The sequence below is a fragment of the Alligator mississippiensis genome, chromosome 2 (assembly GCF_030867095.1).
Source record: "Alligator mississippiensis isolate rAllMis1 chromosome 2, rAllMis1, whole genome shotgun sequence".
NCBI classification, from domain to species: domain Eukaryota; kingdom Metazoa; phylum Chordata; order Crocodylia; family Alligatoridae; genus Alligator; species Alligator mississippiensis.
In genome coordinates this window covers 174696418-174720967 of record NC_081825.1, presented here as the reverse complement: position 1 = coordinate 174720967, position 24550 = coordinate 174696418, and the positions used below count along the sequence as shown (strand labels likewise).

The 24550-nt window shown below is 44.7% G+C and overlaps 1 protein-coding gene across 2 annotated transcripts; it reads left to right on the top strand.

Annotated features, from left to right (window-relative positions):
- Nucleotides 1-20351: 20351 nt before the first annotated feature.
- Nucleotides 20352-23714, top strand: LOC102569933 (olfactory receptor 4S2-like). Of its 2 annotated transcripts, XM_059722449.1 has the most exons (2): nt 20352-20382; nt 22810-23714. In XM_059722449.1, the coding sequence occupies exons 1-2, from the start codon at nt 20352-20354 to the stop codon at nt 23712-23714; spliced, it is 936 nt and encodes a 311-aa protein (XP_059578432.1). The 2 variants fall into 2 exon arrangements, with proteins under 2 accessions (XP_059578432.1, XP_006265612.1); XM_006265550.1 differs by lacking the exon at nt 20352-20382 and having other exon boundaries at nt 22785-23714.
- The last annotated feature ends 836 nt before the right edge of the window (nt 23715-24550 follow it).

Here is a 24550-nt window from a genome sequence, read left to right as displayed (position 1 = left end):
AATAACGAAAGGTAAAGAGAAAGAAAAATTAGAAGTTAAAAGGCTCATGGCTATAAATATCTAACATGTTGGGCCAAAAACAAAAGGCCCAAAAGGGGGGAATGTGGAAATAAGTTTAACCAGGTCTCTTACTTGACTAAGAGGAGAGAAAAAGAGAGAGAAAGGGAAGAGAAAAAGATGCTGATGCTATGTGTTTTAAAATGTTCTAAGATAAGGAAAAACCTTCATGCCTTGTTTTGTCTGTGTGCAGATGTTAACCTCTTCCGTTCCAGGAACCAAAAACTGATAGCTGTTCCCAAAACACAATGTGTTTGCTGAAAAAATAAACTGCCTACATGTGACAAACGAATGATCAAATTCTTCCTCTTTCCTCAAGGTTGTTCTGTCTGAACCATACAACTTTTCTTGCTGTCTAAAGTATAAATACGCTTGTAAACTTATAGAGTTCAGAGTTCCCTTGAGAACCCTCCTCGTGATCACTTGTATAGCTCTAAATAAACGAAGATGGCTCTGTCAATTCTGATACAACCACAACACAAAGTTTTTTTTCTTCCACACTGGTCCCTTTGGTAGGAGTCCATATGGTACCATCTCCTGCAATAACAACAGGTTTATTTTGTTGACACTCAGAAAGCAGTGGACCCTTTCCCACACCTCCTTTGCATATGTGCACTCCCAAAACACATTCCACTTTTTCTTCTGTTCACCTCTCTCTCAGGCACCTAGATGCGCTCTTCAAGCACCTCTCTCACTGGCAAATATTTCTTACAACCATCTGTATTAACTCAGCAGGTTTCATTTTTAGCTGTTTACCTGCAATCACTCCCCACTTTTTCACTTGTACTTCTGTGAAGTTTCCCACTGGTGACATTCTGTCTCCCTCCCTTACCATTTTCATCAAGTTCTTATGATGCTTCAAGACCTCCAGCTCTACCTTCCCTATTTTATATCTCTGCAAGAATCCTTCCATCCTGATGTAGTAAATCAGCATTTACCCACACCCGTGAAGCAACCTTCAAAGAGGTCTGATATACTCCCCATTTCCTCAAAACAGCATCTGCATGAAATCAGATGATATGCATTGCTTTCACCTCTACCTCCATCACCTCCTTGAATAACCATGCTTACATATTTTGCAGAGAAAAACATTCCCAAATCTATCAGTCCCAATTTCCCCAGTCTCTCTTGCTTTGTACAGTTCAGATCTAGCCGAAGTTTTTCATTTGGTATTCTAGAAGAACAGACATATTTCCCTCTGTAGTTTTGTTTTCTGCTGCCACAATGGTAGGATACAAATCCCATATATGAAATAATTGGGAGTAACCTTAACCTTAACCACTGCCACTTTTTCAACAACGAATGGCAGCCTTTCCCCTTGGCATCCCAAGCACTCTAGTTACACTCCTCCTTATTTGAAGGTCCAACTTCTCCAAGTCCATCCAGTTCCCTACTCCCTTTTATAGTACTTTTCAATTTATTTTGTTTAGCATCTGTCACTTCTCCATACTCTGATATATCCTTTATCACCCTTTCCATCAAAAGTCTATCTCTGTCTACTGCATTTATATTATCCATGTATAATACACATTTTATCTCTCCCCTTCCTGGTATCTTTACTTCACTTATAACCTTGTCTTGGCTTATTCTTTGCATAAGCAAAGAATGGTTCTATGCTTTGGTTCCATGCTGCCCACAAATAGTAGTGGTGCTGGGGGGCACCCTTGCCTCATTCTGCTATGGATTTTAAAAGCCTTGTTTAGATGCCTATTAATTTGGACTTGACTCTCCACTTCTCTATACAATAGCCTTATCCAACATATACATTTATTTGGGAACCCCATTTTTCCAAGCACTTTGTTACGTCTCAGCTCTGTGTTCTTGGGCAACCCTGGCACAGGATGCAGTCTGTCTGACTCACAAAGGACTCCCCTGCCCCCTTCCCTCCCCTCCTCTACCTAAATGAAACTGATTAAGATGCAGTGAGAGACACACCTAAGACCCTCACCAGATAAGGGCGATAAGTGTGAAACAACTGCACTAGGTCTCATTTACATCCGAGATGGAACCAGATGGCCATTCATTTACATGACAGATGGAAAACAGAAAGCCTGAAGCAGAGACTGCAGTGAATTCTGGGACCATAGAAGCAGGAGAGCGCTGCATGATGGGGAATCTGTGCTTCCAATATTAATCAACCCATGTTCACACACACCCAGCTCAGCATTTATCAGACCAGTTCTAATCTGGATTTGCTAAGGACTTCCCCCCCCCCCAGACACACACACACACAGCTCTAAGTTTAATAGGCATCTCGGGCCGTACATTCCCCGGTCCCACTATGGGAGGCCTATTTAAACTTGATTGACTAAAACTCGGTTGCCGGGTTAGGGAATGCTTAGGCAAGAGACCGAGTCAGAGGGGGTATGGGCAACATTGGAACAATGGTTAAGGGTTCATCACAGCATCCAGCTTGCTGGAGCCCTAATTACAGGTGTTGTCATATCTTTCCCGAGACGACTGGTGGGAGTCCTCTCCACAAAAGGTTATGAGCACCCCAATAATTGTCTTAAGTCTGTTAAAAGACTATAGTAAGATCTGGAAAAGTCACGCTAAGCTGAGGCTTGTGCACAACATGTAAAAATCCAAAATCCTGATGCTGCAAGCTATCTATTGTTCCTGAAGAAACCATGAGATATCCCATCAGTATATCTGCCATCCATAGGAATCTCAAGCTGGCTCCCAAGTATTTGGGTTACTCCCTAATCTTAAGTGTTTCCTGATTATCAATCAGTTTCCTGAGATGGTCCAAACCAGATAACCCCTTGTCAATAGAAAAGACAATGATTTACACTACTGAGGGTGCTTCAAAGCAGCTGAACTGAGGGTATAAAAATCTGTAAGTGTGTGTGCTTAAAGGAAAGAAAAAGAAGTAGAAGCAAAAGGAAAGAAGGAGAAGAAGAAGAAAACCCCTGTGCTGACACCATCCCCTGTTGTTCTTGGGACGCTGGAAGAACAGATCGTCTCTCTCTTCAAGGATTGTGCTACGGACTGTGCCTGTCAGCTTTGCAGCCTGAGTACCGTGGACTCGGTGAGATCCCAGCGTTCTCTCTTCTTTCTAGGCATAAACTTCTGAACCTGACCTGTATCAGTTAAGCTTGAGCTAAGTCTCTCCAAATACTTAGTGAAACCAGGGTAGTATTGTCATTGTTGGTGTTTGTTTTTCTTTTGCATGTCTATTACTACTAGTACTATTATATATTTCATATGCTTAGCAATAAATAATTTTTATAGTCAAACTGGTAGTAATTGGGTATATTTTTCCTTCTCTGCTTCTTTTTCCTCCCGTGCTCTGCAGTAATGTTTCTTTTACCTAAGCTAAAGATCCCTGTGAAGCCCAAATTATTGTGGGGTCTGCTCATCAAGAGGCCAAAGATTGGGACGTGCTGAGTTTGAAACACATAAGGGGATCAGCTTGTACAGGCTGATTGACCCAGTTTGACTCAGACGTGCCCTTATGAACTGAATGCTGGCCCATGAGGGTGTCAGCTGGACACCCAGCCGGATTCAGAGGGATTCTGTTTACCTGTGTGCTTGTGTCTGACTGCATTTTATTGTTGCTCTTATGAACTGATTCTTGGCATATGAGGGTGTCAGCCTGTCCATGCTGATCAGCCCGGCCAGGTCAGGTGTGTCACGTTAATTTGTGTGTGTTTGTGTGTATGACTGATTTGGTGACTGGAGGAACCCAGTCCCATTGAGATTGAGTCCTGCAAGATAGCTCCACTGGGGGTGAGGGCTTGCAGAAGGGAGAAATACAGCTCTGTATAGTAACACAAGCAGCACATTGACAGAATCACCAAGACCCTAGAAACTATCCCTAATAAATGAGCACACTGCAAAGTAAGGGGCAAATTTGGTAACAACTTTGAATATATTATCATGATCCTCTCTGTCATATGCTTTTTCTAAATCTAGATTTGCTATAACTGTGTTTGTTTTCCTCTTTTGGATGTGGGACAGCGTATCTCTGATCACATTGGAGATCCTTTAATTTGTGCATACCTGGTCTTCATGTATAATCTTCTGGAGGATTTTTGTTGTCCTGAAACCCAGAACCTTGGTCATTAACTTATAGTCTATATTAAGGAGTGCAAATGATCTCCAGTTTTCCAGGAATTCTTTCTCCCTTTTCTTGAAGAGTGAGATCACAACGCCTCCTGTAAAATCTTACCCTGCTCCTCTATTTTTACTATTTCCTTGAAAACTTCTACTTCTCTTCTGACTCAGGCCCAAAACTTCTTGTACAATGCCATAGGTAGTCCATCTGCTCCTGGCGATTTCACTCTTTTAAAGGTTTTTAAGTTTTCCTCCAATTCCTTTAAGCATATTTTTCTTCCATCTTCTTTGCTTCCTCCTCCTCTGTTTTCTCCTCAATCTCTTCCAGCAAATCCTTAATCTTCTTCCTGTCTATTTCCTTCTTTCGAAATTGCTCTTCATAAAATCTTGTTACTTCTAACACTTTCTCCAGCTTTTCTGCCCAGGGAGCACTTTCTTCCTGCACTGCTTTAAGCTATCCTTTTGCTGCTTTCACTGTGGCTGAAAAGTATCAAGACCACTCCTTGTTTTCTCCCACCCATGGTGTTTGTGCTAAACATTTTCTCTCTTCTTCTTCTTCCTTTTAAATCAGCTTTCTATATCTTGCCTTGTTTCTTCTAGTTCTTCTTATATCTGTTTTTTTCTGCAGTTTCTGTAGCAGCTCTTGCATCTTTTTGTAGTTCTGTCAGCTCTTTTATTTTTCTCCCCTTGGTTCTTCAGCCTTTCTTCCTGAAGAATTTGAACATCCTTTTCTTCACCATTATCCACCATTTTCTGGTTTTCTCCATCCTTCATACTGTCTCATGCATACTTGACATATTTCCTTATCTTGTAACAGTTCCACATTTAACTACCACGCTCCCCTTCCCCTAACAGGGCTCTTACCAAGACTCAGTTCCTCCTTCAGCATTGGGTGATCACTAAATGCTACACATATGGTTTCTTTCTTCCTTATCTCTCTTTATTTTGATAAAAAAGAAAGTAGGTTGTTGTTCATTTCTTTACATGGGTTAGTTCTAATGAAAACTTCCTCTCCCTGCCTACACATTTCTTGGGCTAGGGACAGACATTCAAAAAGCTGGAGCCTGAATGGATTCAACCTTTGAGTGTTAGTCTGACCTGCCTAGCCTGAAACGGTTTGTAAAGAGACAAACATTTGCTCTGGATTGAGGCAATGCAGGCACATGCCTGCAATTGCTCAGCCCAGGCTCCATGGGGTGCTAGAGTGCACCTTCAGCAGCAGGGAAGCTGTGCTGGGGGGGCATGGCCAACCCAGGCTGAACTGTCTGGGTTTAATTCCCTCCTTCCCGTACAACTAGCAAGGGCTAGAGCCAGGTCTGCTCAGTGCTTCCCACTTGCTGCTGCAGCACCAGACACCATGACTCCTGAGGCAAAGCGGGACAGGGAAGAGAGTTAGTTTCCCCCATATCCCTACTGGCGGTTGGGTCTGCCTGCTGTTGCTGCATCACTTGCTCCCTGCCCAGAATAGGCCCCTGGCTGTCCCCTTGCTGAATGTCAGAGGGAAGAGGAAAAAACACTATCCCTGCTCTCCACTATCCAGGGACCCTGCTTGGCCATGCCCCTGCAGCACCACCACACTCCACAGCAGTTCTGCTGCCGCACAGTGCAACCCCTGCCGGGAAGGCACTCACACTCTGGGAAGCTGTGATGGGCTGCTGCCTGTCACTCACTGCTTACCACTCCAGCTACTAAACAGGGGTAGAGCCTGGTCCCTGCCACTCATTCTGTGCTAGGGCAAGTCCCCTCCCAGCAAAAGGGGGTTTATTCCACCACTGGCCCGGAGCACTTTCAGTCCTGGAGAGGTTAAATTGCAACCCCTGGGATCCCAGTTGGTGGCTCCTCCATCCTCCTCCCCCCCCCCCCATTATTCTCCCCAGCCACCCTGAGCTTCACCTGTGTCCAGGCCGGGAAGACCCTGCTGTGGTGCCAGCAGCTGAATAAGCCCCCTTATCCTGGGAGGGGACTTACCCCAGCACAGAACGAGTGACGGGGAAGGGATTCAGAAATATATATACAAATATATTTCTGTATCCCTTCCTTATTGAGGATAGGCACAGATGTTCCTTGCCTTTGCTAATAGATTTCATAGTTTTCATAGACATTAAGCCTGGAAGGGACCTTGTGAGATCATCGGGTCCAGCTCCTTGCCAAAGGGACAGGAAAACAGCTAGGGTCAAAGGATCCCAGCAAGATAAATGTCCAAATGTTTCTTGAAAGTGTCCAGAGTAGGTACTTGTAGCACTTCTCAGGAGAGTCTGTTCCAGGCCTTGGGGACTCAGACAGTAAGAAATTTTTCCTTATGTCCAGCCTAAAAAGGTCTTGCAGGAGTTTGGCTGGAATATCTATCTATCTATCTATCTATCTATCTATCTATCTATCTATCTATCTATCTATCTATCTATCTATCTATCTATCTATCTATCTATCTATCTATCTATCTATCTATCTATCTATCTATCTATCTATCTATCTATCTATCTATTCCAGCCAATTCTCCCTTGTACTCACCCCAGGGGAGATGATGAATAGCAGCTGCCAGCTCAGGCCGGCTCAGACATGCCTGAGATGGCCAGCTCAGGCACTCCAGTTTCAGAGCTTCATGAGCCTGCAAATTAGCAGTGAGAGATGGTGGGGCCGAGGAGAAGAGCAGGCCACTGAAAAGGCAGCTGAAGAGAGCAGCTGGGGTGGCATAGGAAAATTCAAGTCTGGCAGCTGGGAGACACCAAGGAATACCACTGGAAGTAAGCAGTATGCCAAGGCACTGGCACATCCACCAGGCTATGCAGGAGAAGGACCAGGGCAGAGAAGAGGAGGCATCAGTGTATCCAGCAGGCTCCCAGAGAGAAGGACCAGGAAGTGCTGCAGAGTGAGGTGCAGAGGAGGCATCGACAAGCCCAACAGGTACTCCAGGAGGAGAACCAGGAGGCACTGCAGAGCATGGCAAAGGAGAGATGCTCGCACACACTGGAAACTCTCTGGGAGGAGAACCAGGAAGCACTGTGGAACACAGTAAGGGAGAGGCAGGTGGCACCAGGGCCGGGAGGAATGGGTCAAGTACCATGGAACCACCATACTGGTGGGGAAATCCCAAGGAGAAGTGAAACCACAGAACCACGCAAGGTTGTGAAGCCAGTGGTGGGACAGGTGGTAGCGTGGGGTCATGGGACCATGACAGCCTGAGGTCCCAATGAGACAGAGAGCCAAAAGGGACCATCAAAGCAAGTGATGGGTACACTAGCAGGAATGAGCCAGACAGCCCAGCCTCAGATCAGATGGGGCCGAGGTGGGAAAGGACAGGGACCCAGAGGAGGGCCACACAAGTGGACAATCAAGGCTGCAGCTGGGACGTGCCGAGTCCACAAGGTGGCTCTTAAAAAGGGGAAAACGAAAGGCCCCGGTCTGGGCCTTAGAGACAAGGCCCAGGGGCCCTTCAGCAGACATTGATTGTATTCTGTTGATATTACCTATAAGGTCATCGTTACTTCAAGATTGAGACCAGTTTTGTTGTGAAGGCTACAGTCCCCAGGTGAAGGACAGCCTATGAGGAACTGATGACCAGGAGGTTGCTGACCCTCAGAGAGGAGGGGTCTACACAAATGAGACCATATCATCCATAACTGAGACCCCTGTAAATAGACATCAATCTTTGCTGTGGATGTGGTAAGGGTGTGGTAAAGGGGAGGTCCCACAAAGCCCAGGAGTGAGACCCAATGAGCCAACTGCTAGGAACCGTCTTCCAAGAAGAACATCACATCGTGGCAGGAACAGCAATGAGGATAAGCAAAAGATGCAAATTTGGGGTCCCATCCTGATGTTTCTGGGGGCAGGGCACCAGCTAAGCATGGACCCAAGCCCTACAACACCCACCAGTGACAAATTGGTGCATTGGCTGAGAATGACAAACTTATCCTGAGTCCCAGCATAGCAGTGGAACCTCAGATGGGAGCTATGGCCGGGGTGGAAACCATGCCACAGATCTAAAACCTTGTTTGCTCAATTCTTCCAACAACAGCAGCAACAGATGAACAGATGGATGGCCCTGGATGAGCAGATGATGAAGCAACAAAAAATAATGGTGAACCAGAATCTAATGGATTTGTGAATTCCAAAAATGACAGCTGAGGATGATCCTGAGGCATTCTTAGAAAGCTTTGAGAGGGTTGCAGTAGCATCTGGCATGAACAAGTCAAAATGGATGGGAAAAGTCGGGGTGTTGTTGGGACCAGGCCAGGCAGCCTCCCAAGCCCTGTCAGGCCTAGAGGCCCAAGATTATGGCCACTTGAAAGAGCAGATCTTATATCGCGTGGACATCACCCCCGAGTGATACCATCAGTTGTTTCATGCACAGAAGAAGTGGGAGAACAAGTCTCCTAGGATAGTCCTAAAGAAATTAGCAGGTCTCCTAGATCAATGGATCCAACCAGCCTTACCATCCTGGGAGGAAATCATGGATGCCTTTCTGTTAGAGCAGATCCTGACAGACTTGGAAGAGAGCACAAAGATGGGTGCACCGCTATCACCCCAAAACATTGAGGGATGCACTGCAGTTGGTGGAAGACTTTGACTGTACCCAAAATGAGGTACCCTTGGAAAAGGGGAAGAAACCTGGGATGTCAGAAAATACAAGGCCCAGTGAGAAGCGGGGAGATCTTGAGAGCAAGAGTCTTAATCAGACCTCCTCTTCAGGGTTGACCTGCTTCTGGTGCAGGAAAAGGGGCCACTTCACATGGGAATGCATGGTGAATCCATGTATTTTTATATTTGAGGCAGATGGGCAATGGGACCTTAAAGGTAACCACTCAGGATTGCATGAAATGTCACACATCGAGATGATAGATATCAGCCTGGGGAGAACAGCCAAAGAACTAAAGCAGGACAAACCTACCATAATGGCTGACATAGCTGGGCAAGTGGTGCATGCTATCCTGGACACCAGATGTGACTAAACATTAGTGAGGGCTGGGATGATTGCACCAAAGGAAGGGATAAAGGTCACTCCAATCAAGATGGTCTGCTTGCATGGGCAAGTATCGGTCTACCCGAGGCAGAAAGTACAGGTGGAAGTACAAGGGGTAACCACGGAGATCCCAGTAGGAATAGTGAAAGACCTGCCATACTAGATGGTCCTGGGATGGGATTGGCCTGAAATTTACAAAATCCTAGCGAGGAACTGGACCCAGGGATATTTATATGAGAGACTAATTGGGGAAGAAGCACTGGATGAGTCACCAGATGAGGCAGGGGACATCTGGGACCTGGAGGCACTTGCGTGCAGAGCCCAACTCAGACAGACCCAATGGAGAGAGCCCATATTCCGGACCATCTGGGAGACAAAGGTCAATAGACATGAGTAACAAGTGGTATGCCTAAAGCTCTGTGATCAACTGCCTCACTGAGGGTTGAGAAGGGGCTGTTGTACCGTATCACAAAAGGATGTGGGGGCTGGGGTAGAAGAGATGACAGATAATGGTATCCCAGATTTACCAACTAAATTTGTTGAAGTTGGCCCATACTAACCTGTTTGGGGAGGGGTGGGGGGAGCATTTAGGCTGGGAGAAGACCATAGCCTGGCTGACTAAGACCATGGCCTGGCTGACCTGTCAGGTTTTTTGACCACACCTTTATAGGGATGTGGAACAGTTTTGCACCATGTGTCCCAGAGTTCAGCAGGACAGCCTTAAGAAGCCCCCCAAGGTGCCCCTACAGACCATGCCAGTCATCACAGAACCCTTTGCATGACTCACATTAAACATTGTGGACCCCTTACCCAAGACTGCTGGGGGCATCATATTATATTGGTGCTGATTGATTATGTGACTCAGTCCCCTGAGGCTATACAGTTGAGATCAGTAACGGGCCTGAGAGTAATGGGAGAGCTCCTGAAGTGGGTTTCCTGGGACCGAGTTCCCCAGTAAATTGTCACAGACCAGGGTACAAATTTTATGTTGCACGTTATGAAGGGGTTATGTCAGGTACTCTGCATAAAACACCAGCATATGTCAATATATCATCCCCAAACTAACGGGTTAGTGAAGTGGTTTAATAGTACCCTTAAAGCCATGCTTTGGAGGTGTACACAGGAAGACCCTCAAAGGCGGGATATTTTTTTATTCCCCCATTGTTTGCAGGGAGGGAAGCACTTCAGTCCTTGTTGGGTTTTGCCCCTGTATGAGCTAGTTTATGGGCATATGCCATAGAGCTTATTGGATGTGGTGCGAGAGGGATGGGAAAGGACGGAGGATGAGGGGACTACTCCATCACAGTATGCGCAAGCCCTGAAAGACAGGTTGCAGAAAGTGAACAGGGTGGCTGGAGATAATCTGAGAGAAGCACAGAAAAGACAGAAGCAACAGCATGACAAGAGTCTCAGGGAACATGAGTTCCAGGTGGGGCAGAGGGTATTGGTTTTACTGCCCAGCTCCACCAGCAAATTCTTGACCTGCTGGCAAGGGCCCTTCTAGATCATACGCTGGGTTGGTCTGGTGAACTATGAAGTACTATGTCCAGGGCATAGGTGAGAGAAACAGATATACCATGCCAACCTGTTAAAATTGTGGTGAGAAACAGAGGGACTCCTGGCCATTCCACTACTGGAAAAGGAGGAGTTGGGGAGAATTCTGGAGGAGCTGATGAGGGCCTGAAAGCAAGGGGAGAGATCCCCATAGGTCAAGACCTCACTGCTGAACGGTGGAGGCAGGTGGCATGGCTACTCCAGGACTTTGCTTATGTGTTCAATGAAATCCCAAGTAAAGCCAAAGGCACAGTACACAAAATTGTCACACCTGAAGGATCTATAATCGGTATCCAATAATGAAGGAAGAGATAAAGAAAATGCTGAAGCAGGGGATCATCAGGGAGTCCAGGAGTTTCTGTCATAGCCCCATTGGATTTCTTGGCATAGCCCCTGGAAACCCTGGTGTAGCCCCTGGCAGAGACCCAGTGATGGTCCCAAAGGCAGATGGAACCTTGTGGATATGTATCAACTTCTGCAGGTTTAACATTATTACACAATTTGACACATTCCCTATGCCACAGGTAGGGGAATTGCTACAAAGGATAGGTCAGGCACAATTTATCTCGACTTTCAACTTAACCAAGGGGTATTGGCAAATACCATTGTGCCTGGAGGACAGAGCCAAAAGGGCGTTTGGGACCTGTTGGGGTCTGTATGAATTCTGTAGGATGCCATTTGGTCTCAGTGGAGCAGCAGTGACCTTTCAGAGATTGACAGATTGGGTATTGGCCCTACACCATGACTATGCCACTGCTTACATTGACAACATCATGGTATACACCAAAACATGGGACCAGCATGTGAGAGCGGTTCAGGCAGTGCTACAAGAGGTGAAGCAGGTGTGCTTAATGGCCCACCTTAATAAATGTGCACTGGGGGCAGTCAGAAACCAAGTATCTGGGGTTTCTGATATGACAAGGCCAGATTAAACCATTGCCTGATAAGGTAGTGGTCATAAAGAACTATGAGATTCTGCAGACTAAAAAACAAATGCAGGCATTCCTGGGCTTAGCAAGTTACTATGGGTGATTTATTCTAAACTTCACAGGACTCATGGTTCCCCTCACAGACATGATTAAGGGCAAGGAAAGTGGAGCCATCAAATTAGGAAAGGAACAGGAAAAATCATTTGAGGATGTCAAGCGAGTGCTATGTCAAGAGATGGTGTTGCATACTCCAGATTTTTCAATACCATTTGTCCTGCAGGTTAATGCCTTACGTCAAGTGATAGGGACAGTCTCAGAAAATCAAGGGGGCTGAAAGACCGGTGAGCTATATGAGTAAGAAATTCAATGACCAAGAGAAAACATACACCACAATTGATTTAGCATTCTCAGCTTTAAAATGGGGAGTAGAATACTTTTGCTACTATTTGCTTGGCCAGGAGTTCATGGTGATAATGAACTATGACCCTTTGGAGTGAATCAAGTCAAGCAAAACAGACAATGCACAGGCCACACACTGGGCCTTGGTGTTACAGCCATTTCAGTACTCGATAGAATATAAACTAGGGAAGAACAATTTGGTGGCTGATTTTTTTTGTCTTGTTGCCATTCAAGGGAGACCCCAGAGACATCCCAAGACCACCAGGACAAGGCATCACTACCAACACCATCTATACCAGGTAAAAAGAGAAGGTTGACTAGAGGCATCGGGGGGGGGGGGGGCATGGATATGTGAAAAAGGGACAGAAAACCCACCCTGAAGGAGAGAGAAACCACCCTGATTCTCCCTGGTACTCACCCCAGGGGAGATGATGAACAGCAGCTGTGAGCAGATGCTAAGACTGAGACAGCTGGCTCAGGTGAGCCAGTTCCAGAGCTGCCTAAACCTGCAAATCAGCAGTGAGAGTGGGCGAGGCTGAGGAGAAGAAAGGGCCACTGAAAAGACAGCCAGAGAGAATAGCTGGGGCAGCATGGGAAAGTTTAAGCCCAGTAGCTGGGAGATGCTTGGGAATGCTGCCAGAGGCGAGCAGCATGCCAAGGCACTGGCACATCCAGCAGGCTCTCAGAAAGAAGGACCAGGAAGCACTGTGGGCTGTGGCACAGAGGAGGCATCAGTCAGCCCCACAGGGACTCCAAGAGGAGAACCAGGAGGCACAGCATAGTGTGGTGCAGGAGAGTCACCAGCACTCCCTATTGACTCTCTAGGAGGAGGATCAGAAAGTACCATGGAACATGGTAAAGGATAGGCAGATGGCACTGGGGCCAGGAGAAATGGCCAAGTGCCAAGGAACCAACACGCTGGCTTGGAAACCCTGAGGAAGGGCGAGGCCAGGGAACTGCACTAGGAGGCAAGGCTGGTGGTGGAAAAGGCAGCAGCATGGGGTTGTAGGACCGTCACAGCCCAAAGCCCCAATGAGGCAGAGAGTCAAGAGGGACCACCGAAGCAGGTGTCAGATATACCAGCGGGAACAAGCCAAATGGCCCAGTCTCAGGTTGGATGGGACTGAGGTGGGAAGCAGCGGGAACCCAGAGAAAGACCCCACAAGGTCCAAGGTTGCAGCTGGGAACTGCCTAGCCTGTGAGGTGGCTCTTAAAAGTAGGAAGCCAAAAGCCCCCAGTCTGGGTCTGAGAGACAAGGCCCAGGGGCCCATCATCAGACATAGATTATTTTCTGTTGATATTACCTATAAGTTCACTGATACTTCAAGATTGGGACCACTTTTGTTGTGAAGGTCACAGTCCCCAGGTGAAGGATGTCCTATGAGGAGCTGACAGCCAGGAGGTTGCTGACCCTCAGAGGGGAGGGGACTACACATATGAGACCGTATCATCTGTAGCTGAGACCTCTGGACATATACATCAATCTTGGTCGTGGATCTGGTAAGGGTGGGGTGAGCCCACTGTCACCACTCACTCTGTAGGGGCAGATGGGCTGCTTTGTGCTTGCCACAGACAGCCTGCCTTCCCTGCCCCCTTCCCAGATTGGGACAGGCCTGGATCCCGCTACAGGCCTATTCCCTGCCTTCTACTCCTGCAGGCCAGGCAGTCTTGTCCCATGCCACCAGGCCCATGGCACCCGGGCCTGGGGCTGAGGGGCTCCTGACCAACTGGGATACTAAGCTGCTGGTGCCCCTGCCCTTCTGAGAGAGGGCATCTCCAGAGGGCTCCCTGGGCCAGGTCCCCCCCTGCCATGCATGGCCTTGCACCCCAATCATGCCTCTGATGAGAGTATCCTGGGCACACCTCAATGAGATGTTTGCTTGCACTGATGGGTGCCCAACCCACTAGACCTTGCTGCTGCTGATCACTATGGTGCCTCAGGCACACCATAGAACCTGGTGTGGGACCCTGAGATCTAATGGTGAGGCAGGCAACATTCACTACTGCCTGTAGAGGTTTCTGTGCATGTGCTGCACCTCCCTACCCCTGACAGCTGAGGACAACATCACCACAGACATCAAAAACATTCTTCACATGTTAGAGACCCATGGTTCCCTAGCTGAGGGGGCACTGGCTGCTAAATAAAGTTCTGCAGTGCCTCCAAATTCCCTGTATGCTGGGGTGGAGGGGAAGAACTCCAGGGTCCAGGAGGGAGTTCAACCAGGCCAGGTAGGGTGGTAATGTAGGGACAGGGAGGGGAGGAGAGAGGAGGAGAGGGGAGGACCCTGCTCCCAGGGTTACAGGGGCATGACACCTGGCTGGTGAAGCAGTGGCCCCCTCTGGCCAGGGAGCAGCTAGAGCTCATGAGGGTGCATGATACAATCCATGGGCTGGCCTCCTGTGCCATGCTAATTAGAAACACTAAAGCTCATTGAACATGTTTTAGTTCAAAGAACCCCACTGCCACTTTTTTTTTAGTGTGGGGACGCTGGTATATGTGACACAAGGCTGCCAGAGTGCTTCAATTTCCATGCTCCAGCAGACTCGATTAATGAAGTCTGCTCTGATGTGCTGGATTTCTAGCATGTCAAAGCAGTCTCTCTGTACTTCTGTAAGAACCCATATAAACTCAAATAGGCACAGGGTTATATATCCAGGAATACAATTTCCCTAGATGCATAAATTCCTAAAATGCCCTAGAGAGGGCCAGAAAAGAGCCATTCTATATAACTATAAAAGAACAGAATGCCACCCTTATTATCTGTGTCACTACTGTTTGGTTATATTCTTGATTGTCTTAATCAATGAACTAACTAACTTCTGAAGCTTGTTCTCTAACAAATAGTTAATGACATCCTACATCTGTGACATCCACTTTTTTGTTCTACGTGCCAGAAATTCTCCCTGTTCTTTTCCAGCAGGATGGTCCTAGAGGGTTATGATGGCAGAGTGCTTGTCAGCCCCTCAGGACTTTTTCTGTGGGGTCACCCTTCCTGCTTAATGTGTATATGAGACCACTATATGGGGCTGTGCAGAGATTTGTATTGAGGTTCCATTAGTATACTGAGGACATCCTAACATCCCAGCCTCTACCTCTTTATCCTTTGACTCAGGGCTCACAGTCTTAGCCCTCTCCTGTTTCCTGGCTGCAGTTGTACAGTGGGCATAGGTGAACACAGTGACACTGAAGCCAAAGAAGGCAGAGATGAATGTTGTAGGGAGACCACTTGAACTGGTGGAACTATCACTGATGAAACTTGGGGTACCTTTCCCCAATTCCATCTGGTGAAAAGGCTATACCACTTTCTTTCAGATTCACATCTAGCCACTATAATACATATACTATATGTAGAGCTACCCTTGAAGACTGTCCAGGAGCTACAGCTGACACAGAATGTGGCAATCTGCTTTCTGATGCAACTCCAGTGCTCCAGAGTCCACTGACTTCCTATATTTTTATGGCCACAAATCAAGGTGCTGTTTTTGAACTATAAGGCCTTAAATGGTTTTTAGGGATGTGCAAAATGGAAGCATTTTGTTTCGACCAGTGTTTCAATGTTTCAACAAAACAGTGTTTTGTTTTGGCTTTTGTTTCCAGTCAAAACAGCTGTTCCGTTTTGTTTTGCCCATAGGATATAAAGGGGAAGGTCAAAACAGGCTATAACTTTGTCATTTCTATTCATATTTGGATGAAACTTGCAGAAATAGTAGCCCCATCTGAGGGCATGATGCATACCAAGATTCAAGGAGATAGGTGCAGGGAATTCAGAGAAACTGTGCCCCAAAATCTTGAGAGTGAAACTCATGTCACATGTAGGTGTTAAGCAACAATGGGGTCAAAACTGCAGGAATGCTAGCTCCTGCTGAGACCACAAATCCTGCCATGTTTCAAGGAGATAGGTAGAGGGGGTTCAGAGGAACTGCACCCCAAACTCCTGAAAACAAAACCTGTGTCACGTGTATGTGTTGAGACACAGTGGGGTCAAAACTGCAGGCTTGCTAGCCCCTGCTGAGGCCACAAAGTGTGCTGAGTTTCAAGAAGATCGGTGCAGGGGCTTGGGGGGGGGACTGCACCCCAAATTCTTGAAAGCAAAGCTCATGTCACATGTATGTGTTAAGCCACAGTGGGGTCAAAACCACAGGGGTGGTAGCCACTGGTGAGGCCACAAAGCCTGCCAAGTTTCAAGGTGATAGGTTCAGGGGTTTGGGGGAACTGCACCTCAAGCTGTGGACAAACAAAACTCGTGACATGGGTGACACTGTGTGTTAAGGTGCAACATGCCTGCAGTTTTGACCCCACTGTGGCTTAACACATACACGTGACATTAGTTTTGTTTTCAGGATTTTGGGGTGCAGTTTCTCTGAACCCTCTGCACCTATCTCCTTGAAATGTGGCAGGCTTTGTGGCCTCAGTAGGTGGCAAAATTTCACACAGCCTAGTCTTGGCCCAACATACATAAAGGACTGCATTCTCCTTTTCATTCAGTCATGTTTTCTATAGCCAGCTGAGAACAACCTCCCTCAAGTACCATCAATATGTCAACTTAATTGGGTGGGAATGCATAGAAGGTCGTTCTCAACAGTCACTCCTCAGCTCTAGAACTCCCTTCCTTTTGTGGCCCAACAGAGCCAGAGCCTGGACATCTTTGGGAAGTGCTGTAAGACCTTTCTATTTTGACAGGCATTTAGCAAACAATGTTAAGCTAAGATCTTGTTTAGGGGGTGTCTGTTTTATGTTGACATTCTAGACCCCATTAAAGTGTTTTCTTCTTCTCCTATCATATAAGTTATTTTGTTCTATTATTGTAAGCTGTCCTGAACTTTGTTAGGAAGGATGGCATATAAATCAAATACAATGAGTATGAGCCTCCAGAGTTGAATATATGATCTGCTGCATCTTGCTTTAAATAATCAGTCTTAAGTTCTGAACTTCTGCCTTTAAAGAGATGGGAGCATATTCACTATTGGGCAGGGAAAGATCCAGAGGGGATGCAGTGGTCCTGCAGCACCCCCACTTTTGGATTGGACAACACCATAGCAGTCTCAAGGGACTTTTAAAACTTCCTAAAGCAGGTAAAAATACTCTCTCCCTTTCCCTCCATGATCACAGAAATGCCTCATCTGTGTCACTTCCCCCCATCCCTACCCTTACTCTTTCTCCTCTGACTGTGTTTCCCAGCTGTCCTGGGAGCAGAGAAGTACCAGAGTCATTCCTGCCTTCTATGCAGGGGCTGGACTTAGCTGGGGTTGAGTACAAGGAAAGCACCCACATTGTGACCTGGCAGGGTGGTGGGACCTCTCTGGTAATTCTCCAGTTGCCTTTGTGGCTGTTCCCTCTGAAATTGAGCCCAGCCCTGCTCAGCCTGGCTGACTCTGCAACTTTCTTCCCCCAAAAGGGGAGAATGCAGTAGGGGAAGGCAGGGGAGTAGGGCAAGGAGAGCAAGAAGAGGCTGCCTCTGGGCAGGAAGGGCAAAGGAGAAGGTATTTTCATCTCCTTTAGAATTTTAAAAACTCCCCAGAGGCTCCTGCAACATGTTCTTCCCACACTGGTGGAGCAAAGGATGTTGGGAATGGGGAGTGCAACCTCCCTTGCAGTTTGGGTTGCTGCTCCTACACCCCACTTTGGGAAATCCTGGATCTGCCGCTGCCAGTGAGTAACAAGTTCAATTGATGGTGGTCCTGTTCCTACATTACCAAGTGGGGTGTTGCAGTTCTAACTATGCTATTAGGAAAATTTTCTCCCAAAAGATTCTGTTATCCTTCCAACACCAGTCAACAGCTGTAGGTGACTTTGGGGTGCAATAGAATCTGCACCTTGAAATGCTGGTTGCTGTGTCCAATCCAGGAGACTTTTCCTCAACACTTCCATCAGCTAGGACATCTCTGGGGACAAGTTCTGCTCTTACCCGCCTTCTGCCAGAGGCCCTGTCATTATATGAGCATTGAGACAGATGGCGATTTCTAGTTCATATCATGTAGTTAAACACCATATGCCAATAATCAATGCCTTGGTGATACACCACCTGGAATAATGGAAGATTTCCTTTTGACTTCACTGGATATTGAATAATATTATATTTATATTACATAGCTATCAATTTAGAGATAGCAGTTCTGATAAGGCTAAGTGTCCTTTGCCAGACTTCTTAAATTCCCCCTTGCCTAATCATTAGGCACTAGATTTTGGAATCTGACACTGAATTTCCCACAGCCTCTTGTTAAATGGGATGGAGCCAGCAGAATGAACTAGATATGAGCGGGGCATTTTTATACTGAAAGTCCTCAACCCTTCATTTCCATCAGTTGGTGGAAGTGTGAGTAGTTCAAGGAATCTACATCTAACTAAAAGTGTCAGGCTGAAAAAAAGCTACAAGATTAACTCTGAACTTTAGATTTACTTTACATGCATGTCCAAAATAATAATCTAGTTTGTTTGATAACCTTTGTCAGCTGTTTTCAGTGAAAATGCCTTGAAATGCCTCTGGGAACTCATTACTGAGGACAATGATGCACTATCACTGTATAATTGACTTGAACTATTTCTACTGTAGCTACACAGCCAGCGGGGGACAGAACTTTTTCCAAATCTCCTGTTGGCAGATTTGGTAGTGTCATGGGTGGAAGCAGAATCTTAAGTAAGGTTTTATTCATAAAGCAGAAATGGCCTCTGATTAGAGACAGATGTAAATTTGGTAAGATCTCTGCTCACTTGACCAGACCACCCCATTAGTTTATTTATGCAGTCCTTGCACATCTAAATAGAACAAGTGATATTTGAACACAGGGCTTGTTTCTGGTTGAAATCTATGGACAAGCAAAGGTGCATTGATGGGAGCTTTTCATGTCATTGTGCACTGTGTTTCTTAATCTGCAGGCACTACTGAACTGATGAACACCTTCAACATTGGAGCAACTTGGAAGCTGGGCATGTAAAACCTCTCAAGGTGCAGGTAACTATTAGGATTGCTCTATACAATTTGTGCATATGTTTTAGCTTGGTGCATTTAGTGTATTATACTTGGCTTCTCCTCCCTTTATATACCAATACATAGTGAAAAAAAATATTTTTTAGTGATTCTTATCCAGTCTTATTCTAGCCATCAAGCCATAATTCCACAATTAATTAAGCTAAAAGATGATAGGTTACTCTAAAGCCTGGTTTACAGAGTTCTTTTTTTAATCATGATCTTATTTATGAGTGAAGTGATACTAATTTTAGTACCAACATTTATAAACCTTATTAAAAGGCTAGGTGTTGGTTTGTGTGCCTGTCAGCTGAATTTAATTAGCATTTATTAATATTGTATTCTTATCATAGATCATGCTGCACGATAAAACCAGACATGTATTTTAAAAACAACACATAATAATAGAATAAATAAACATTTGGAAATGCAAAAATATAAGGCTAAAAAATGTAAAAAATATAAACCAAAAATAATCTGTAGTTTATAGTCCTTGGTACAGCATGTCTATTAAAAAATAAAAAAGACAGAGAAACAATTAGGGATGTATTACTTTATTTCTGTCATAAAGCACCTTTCTTTCACATTTTTTTCTTGCTTTTGGAGGCAAACCAGACAATAGAGTTATAAGCCGTTTTCACTATCTGTCTCTTGGTCAAGACACAGGGAATTGACCCTAGACTGACAGGACTGAAAGAAGACTCTCCTTATTATAACTTGCATTCAAACTTTAAAATTGTGGGAGGGAGGCTGTAAGAATTCTTGTCTTCTGTGGTTCTGGTAAAGGTTGGGGAGTGGGCTGAGTAAGTAAGACTTGCAACATACTGAGCATGTCTACATATGTGCCCCTATGGTGCTGTTGTGACTGCACCATCATCTAGTACTTCCTTGTACTAAAATAAAAAATGCTGGTGCACTGTTATTTTTAGCTGCTGTGTCACTGTAGCAATGCACTATAGTGAGGGAGAGCGTTGCCACTGCAACATAGCTGTGGTGTCATGGTTTGTGCCTGCTAATGCTATTTCATTTTAGTGCTGCTACAGTGATGTAGTGTCACATGTAGATGTGCCCACTCAGTGCTCAGTTGCACAGGTGGTATAGCTTCTGATTTGATGTAATCAAGCCATCAGAGTCTGAACTGGGGATAACTGTTTATTTTTTTATTCTGTAATGACAGTACAGGTTACAAAGAAAGAAAACAAACAAACAAAACCCCAAACCATACAGTTTGGCAAATTCCCTTCACACTGGCCCACCCCTGCATTGGCAAAAACAATACTTCCTCATCCAGAGTCATCTTTCTTCCAAATATGCCCATTGCACAGTTGAAAGAGGGGGGCTTTATAAAACCCTTCTTAAAATACTGTTATGCAAAATGTCAGACTACTTATAACTATTTCAGAGGAAAACTTCAGTGGAGATAGCTGCTATATGGAGGTGCTTGCGAATGTTCAATTAAATGGTCCTTTCAGTTAATTATGATTTCATATGTTTATCTACCATCCTAAGTACTTCAGTCAGAGAGAAGTTACATTAATGGGAAAAACACTGTGCCAATATTTTGTGTACAATCACTGAACAATATAAGTGAGTCTCCAAAAGCTTTCCTAAGAGGTGTATGAGAAACAATTTGGAAGCCCATACATCCTCTTTTAAAGTTTCATTTTCACCATTTTTGGCAGCAAAAGTAGCAAAAGATCTTGTCCTTCCCAGATTCCATATAAGATAATATTTCGCCGCAAAGACTAAGGACTTTAATATTTGGTGTAAACAAACTCTCTTTTGATGCAAAAGAAAAGAAGCAGTGTTTGCTTAGAATCTAGCTTTCTTCTCTTTATCTTCTTTTAAGTTTATCCCTAGGATGATACACACAAAAGCCGTGCAATAATATAAGGGAAAAACATGACTTATACAATGTTACTGCTATCTTTCATCTATTTATTCAACATGTGTCCGTCATTTTAAAAAGTCCTTTAGTATCAGATAGTTTATGACCAGGAAATTCCAGGACCTAAAATCTTTTAGCATGTACACCAAAACCATGTAATTTGGGCAACAAAGAGTTGACACTTGTCGGCCAAAAATTTAGTTGGGAAATAAGCTAGATGTTCAACATCTAAAACTACCATGACATTACTTATATAACTGGTAAAAAGGAAAGGTGTTAAATTGTAAGTGTAATGCAAGGTCTTTCTGAGGAAAATTGTGTCTGTTATGCCACCTTTGTGCTATCTCAACCTGAGAAAACATGTCTAGAGGGAGCTTCCAAAACACAGTGTAGCCCAGGAACTAGACCAGCCTATGCCAAAGATCTTAAGTTGCCTGATGAAGTAAAAAACTAATTGCAAATAGAAGACTACAAAAATAACAGCTGATCCCTCCCCACCACCCGGGGGGTGGTGGTGGGGGAGCTGTTATTTTTGTAGGCTTCTATCTTCAATTAGTTTTTTTTGTTTGTTTGTTTGTTTTTTACTAATTGCAGATAGAAGACAATAAGAAGTCAATATGAAGACAATAAGAAAGGGGAAAACCATTATTAATAATAGTACTGAGCTGCCAAGAACTTCAGTTACATATGGGCAAATCCTGAAATAGGATTTAACCTTAAGAGACCAATAATTTCCTGTGTTATTTCTGTCCCCTTTTATAAATTATAAAATAGGATGGTTAAGGCACACTAATTTCTTGAAGCTAACATATCTGACAGCAGAGGTGCCCATCCACAGCTTAGCTAGCAAAGAGTGGCTTTCAGCAAAATTTGAGAGAGAGGCTCAGACTCACATTTCTGCTGTGATAGCAAGATTCCCTGAAAAGTATTTTGCCACACCATGCAACCCTTCCAATTTAAATGAACAAGCACATATGGAACTTTTCCATGTGCTTCAGGGGCATGGGGGAGGGGGGCACTTTAATTAGAGCAGCTCCAAGAAGCCTAATATGTGATATCACACTAATATGTGAGTTGCAGGAGACTGCTGAAGCACAGTAATTACCATGCTCCAGTAGACTCAGTTAATTGAGTCTGCTCTGCCATGCTATAATTAAAGTGCATTGGAGCAGCCTCCATGCTTGTATACAGGCACCCACAGAGTCAAGTTCAACAGTCCATTCCAGCAGTTTTCCACCATCCTTGTGTTATGCAATTTAAATGGTCAAGCCCAGTCAGACACACTTTTGTAACTGTTTTGTGGCAATTGTGCCTTACTGGGCCTGACGAGAATGAGTCAGGCTCTTAGAGAAGAAAATGGATAGTCCTGGGGTGAACAGGGTGAAGGTCCCAGGAAGGACAGAGAAAACAAGTCCCAGAGGGGACAGAAGGAAAACGAATAGTTCTATAAAAGACAGAGTAAAGTCAAAGTGAGGACAGAGGGAACTGGGATGTAAATGTAATTAAGATTAATTAATTGCAGGGGTCCTGCAATGCAAACTTTAATGCTGGCACTGCCCGTTTCAATACCCAGGTCTGCAAATATATTAACAAACCAAATGACACATGTCAATACATTGCCCAATCTGGATCCTAAGAACTAAATAGCTTATTTAGCAGCAAGTGTTATATTTCACAAATTTAACTTCTTCTAAAGCACATTTGTCCGTAAATCGTATTTTATTTACCCTGCTGCTTCTTAAAGCATATTGTGTGCATTTAAAAAAAAAGAATCCTATTGACTCATGACTTGAAAATCTACCATGATTGTTCCTTGACTTGAATATTCACCTTTTTTCTTCAGGTCAAGATCGTTTTGTCTCATTACATACTGGTATCTGCCTCATTCTCCATATTTGTTCATTATTCTGTCCTTATTTTGTGTTCTGGCAGGTGAATTAGCTCTCGGTCACACACCAGTCAACAACCCTAATTAGATGGAGCCTACACATAATGTGACAGAATTTATCCTGTTGGGACTTGCTGTCAGTCCAGAGTTAGAACATATGTGTTTTCTGTTGTTTCTATGTTTCTATATCATTATAATCCTGGGGAATATCCTCATCGCTGTTACTGTAAAGGGCAGCCAAAGCCTAAATTCCCCAATGTATTTCTTCCTAAGCTACCTGTCCTTGGTAGACATATGCTATTCTTCTGTCACAGCCCCAAAACTCATTTCAGATTTCCTTGTTGAGAAGAAAACCATATCTTTCAATAGTTGCATGGGACAGTTGTTCTGGTTTCATTTCTTTGGGTGCACTGAGATTTTCCTCCTCACAGTGATGGCATACGATCGTTATGTTGCGATCTGTAAACCTCTCTATTACATGACCATTATGACACGAAGTGTGTGCAGTTTTCTGGTAGCAGTGTCATGGGTTGGGGGCTTTGTGCATTCCATGATACAAACTCTCCTGACCACCCACCTCCCTTTCTGTGGGCCTAATGAGATTGATCACTATTTCTGTGATGTGCACCCTTTGCTGAAACTGGCTTGTACTGACACTTACATTGTTGGCATCATTGTTGTGGCTAATACAGGAATGATTTCCTTAACCTGTTTTGTTGTGTTAGTTATATCATATATTGTCATCTTAGTCTCCTTGAGAAGACGCACTTCTGAAGGGCGCCTCAAAGCTCTCTCCACTTGTGCCTCCCACATCACTGTAGTGGTTATATTTTTTGGGCCATGTATCTTCATCTACTTACGACCTTCTGCCACCTTCACAGAGGATAAGATTATCGCTGTGTTCTACACCATTATCACCCCTATGCTGAACCCCTTGATTTATACCCTAAGAAATGAAGAGGTAAAAAATGCCATGAGAAAAATGTGGATCCGAAAAGTGGACTTAGACGATAAATGAAAATGAATAGGTGTAAAAATAGTACTTTTAAAAACTGATGGGTAAACTAGATTTCACCAGCATTTTAGAGAAAATAAATTGTCATGTTATTGGCTATTAGTTTTGCAGTGGAAACATCACAAAAAAATTCCTAGGAATGCTGCTACTGTGCACCTCTTTGAATAGGAATGCTTTCACTATTTAAATCTGTTGGAAAAGAAAAGACTTTTGTATGTTTTGTTCACTTAATTTGACTAATTTACTATCATTATTATTAGCATCATCATTACAATGGAGTACACTAAGGGTGGCATTCTGTTCTTTCCTGGCTACTTAAGAATGTCACCTGGTCATATACCTTGTTGTCTATGTGCCAGAAATTACATGTATGCACAGGGTGATATTCTACTCCTGGACATGCATCTCTGAACTCTGTACTTCCCAGCAAAACACTCTTATTGCTATGCCATAGGTAAGCTATAGCACAGGCCCTTGCCTGATGCACCTTTTGAAGCTGGTATGCAGGAGGTATGCAAGAAGGAGGTATGCAGGACCAAGAGGAAGGGCACAAGGCAAAGTTATACAGCTCTGTAAAATGGCTGGCGGCCTTGTTTCCCATGAGGCTAAAAGTTCCTCTTTCATTGTCCTCCGTGACTATTAAATGTGAAGGACAGTGGCTTAGCTTCAAAAACAGTGCTGGAGAAGCAGCTAATTAATAGATAACCTATGGTTAGAGTGCTGTATTGGCACCTCCTCTCAGGGTGTACCTGGATGCTCAGATATGTGCTGTCCCTGGACACCTAGGTCAAAACCCCTTTGAATGAAATGGGCCAAAACCCTGGACTCCCAGCTGCCCA

What these genes read in the sequence shown, in the direction of transcription:
- LOC102569933 (XM_059722449.1), top strand. Translation starts at nt 20,352, where the DNA reads ATGGAGGTGCTTGCGAATGTTCAATTAAATG. An exon ending in TGCGAATGTTCAATTAAATG is followed by an intron (nt 20,383 to 22,809) that starts GTCCTTTCAGTT and finishes ATAATGTGACAG; the next exon opens with AATTTATCCTGTTGGGACTT.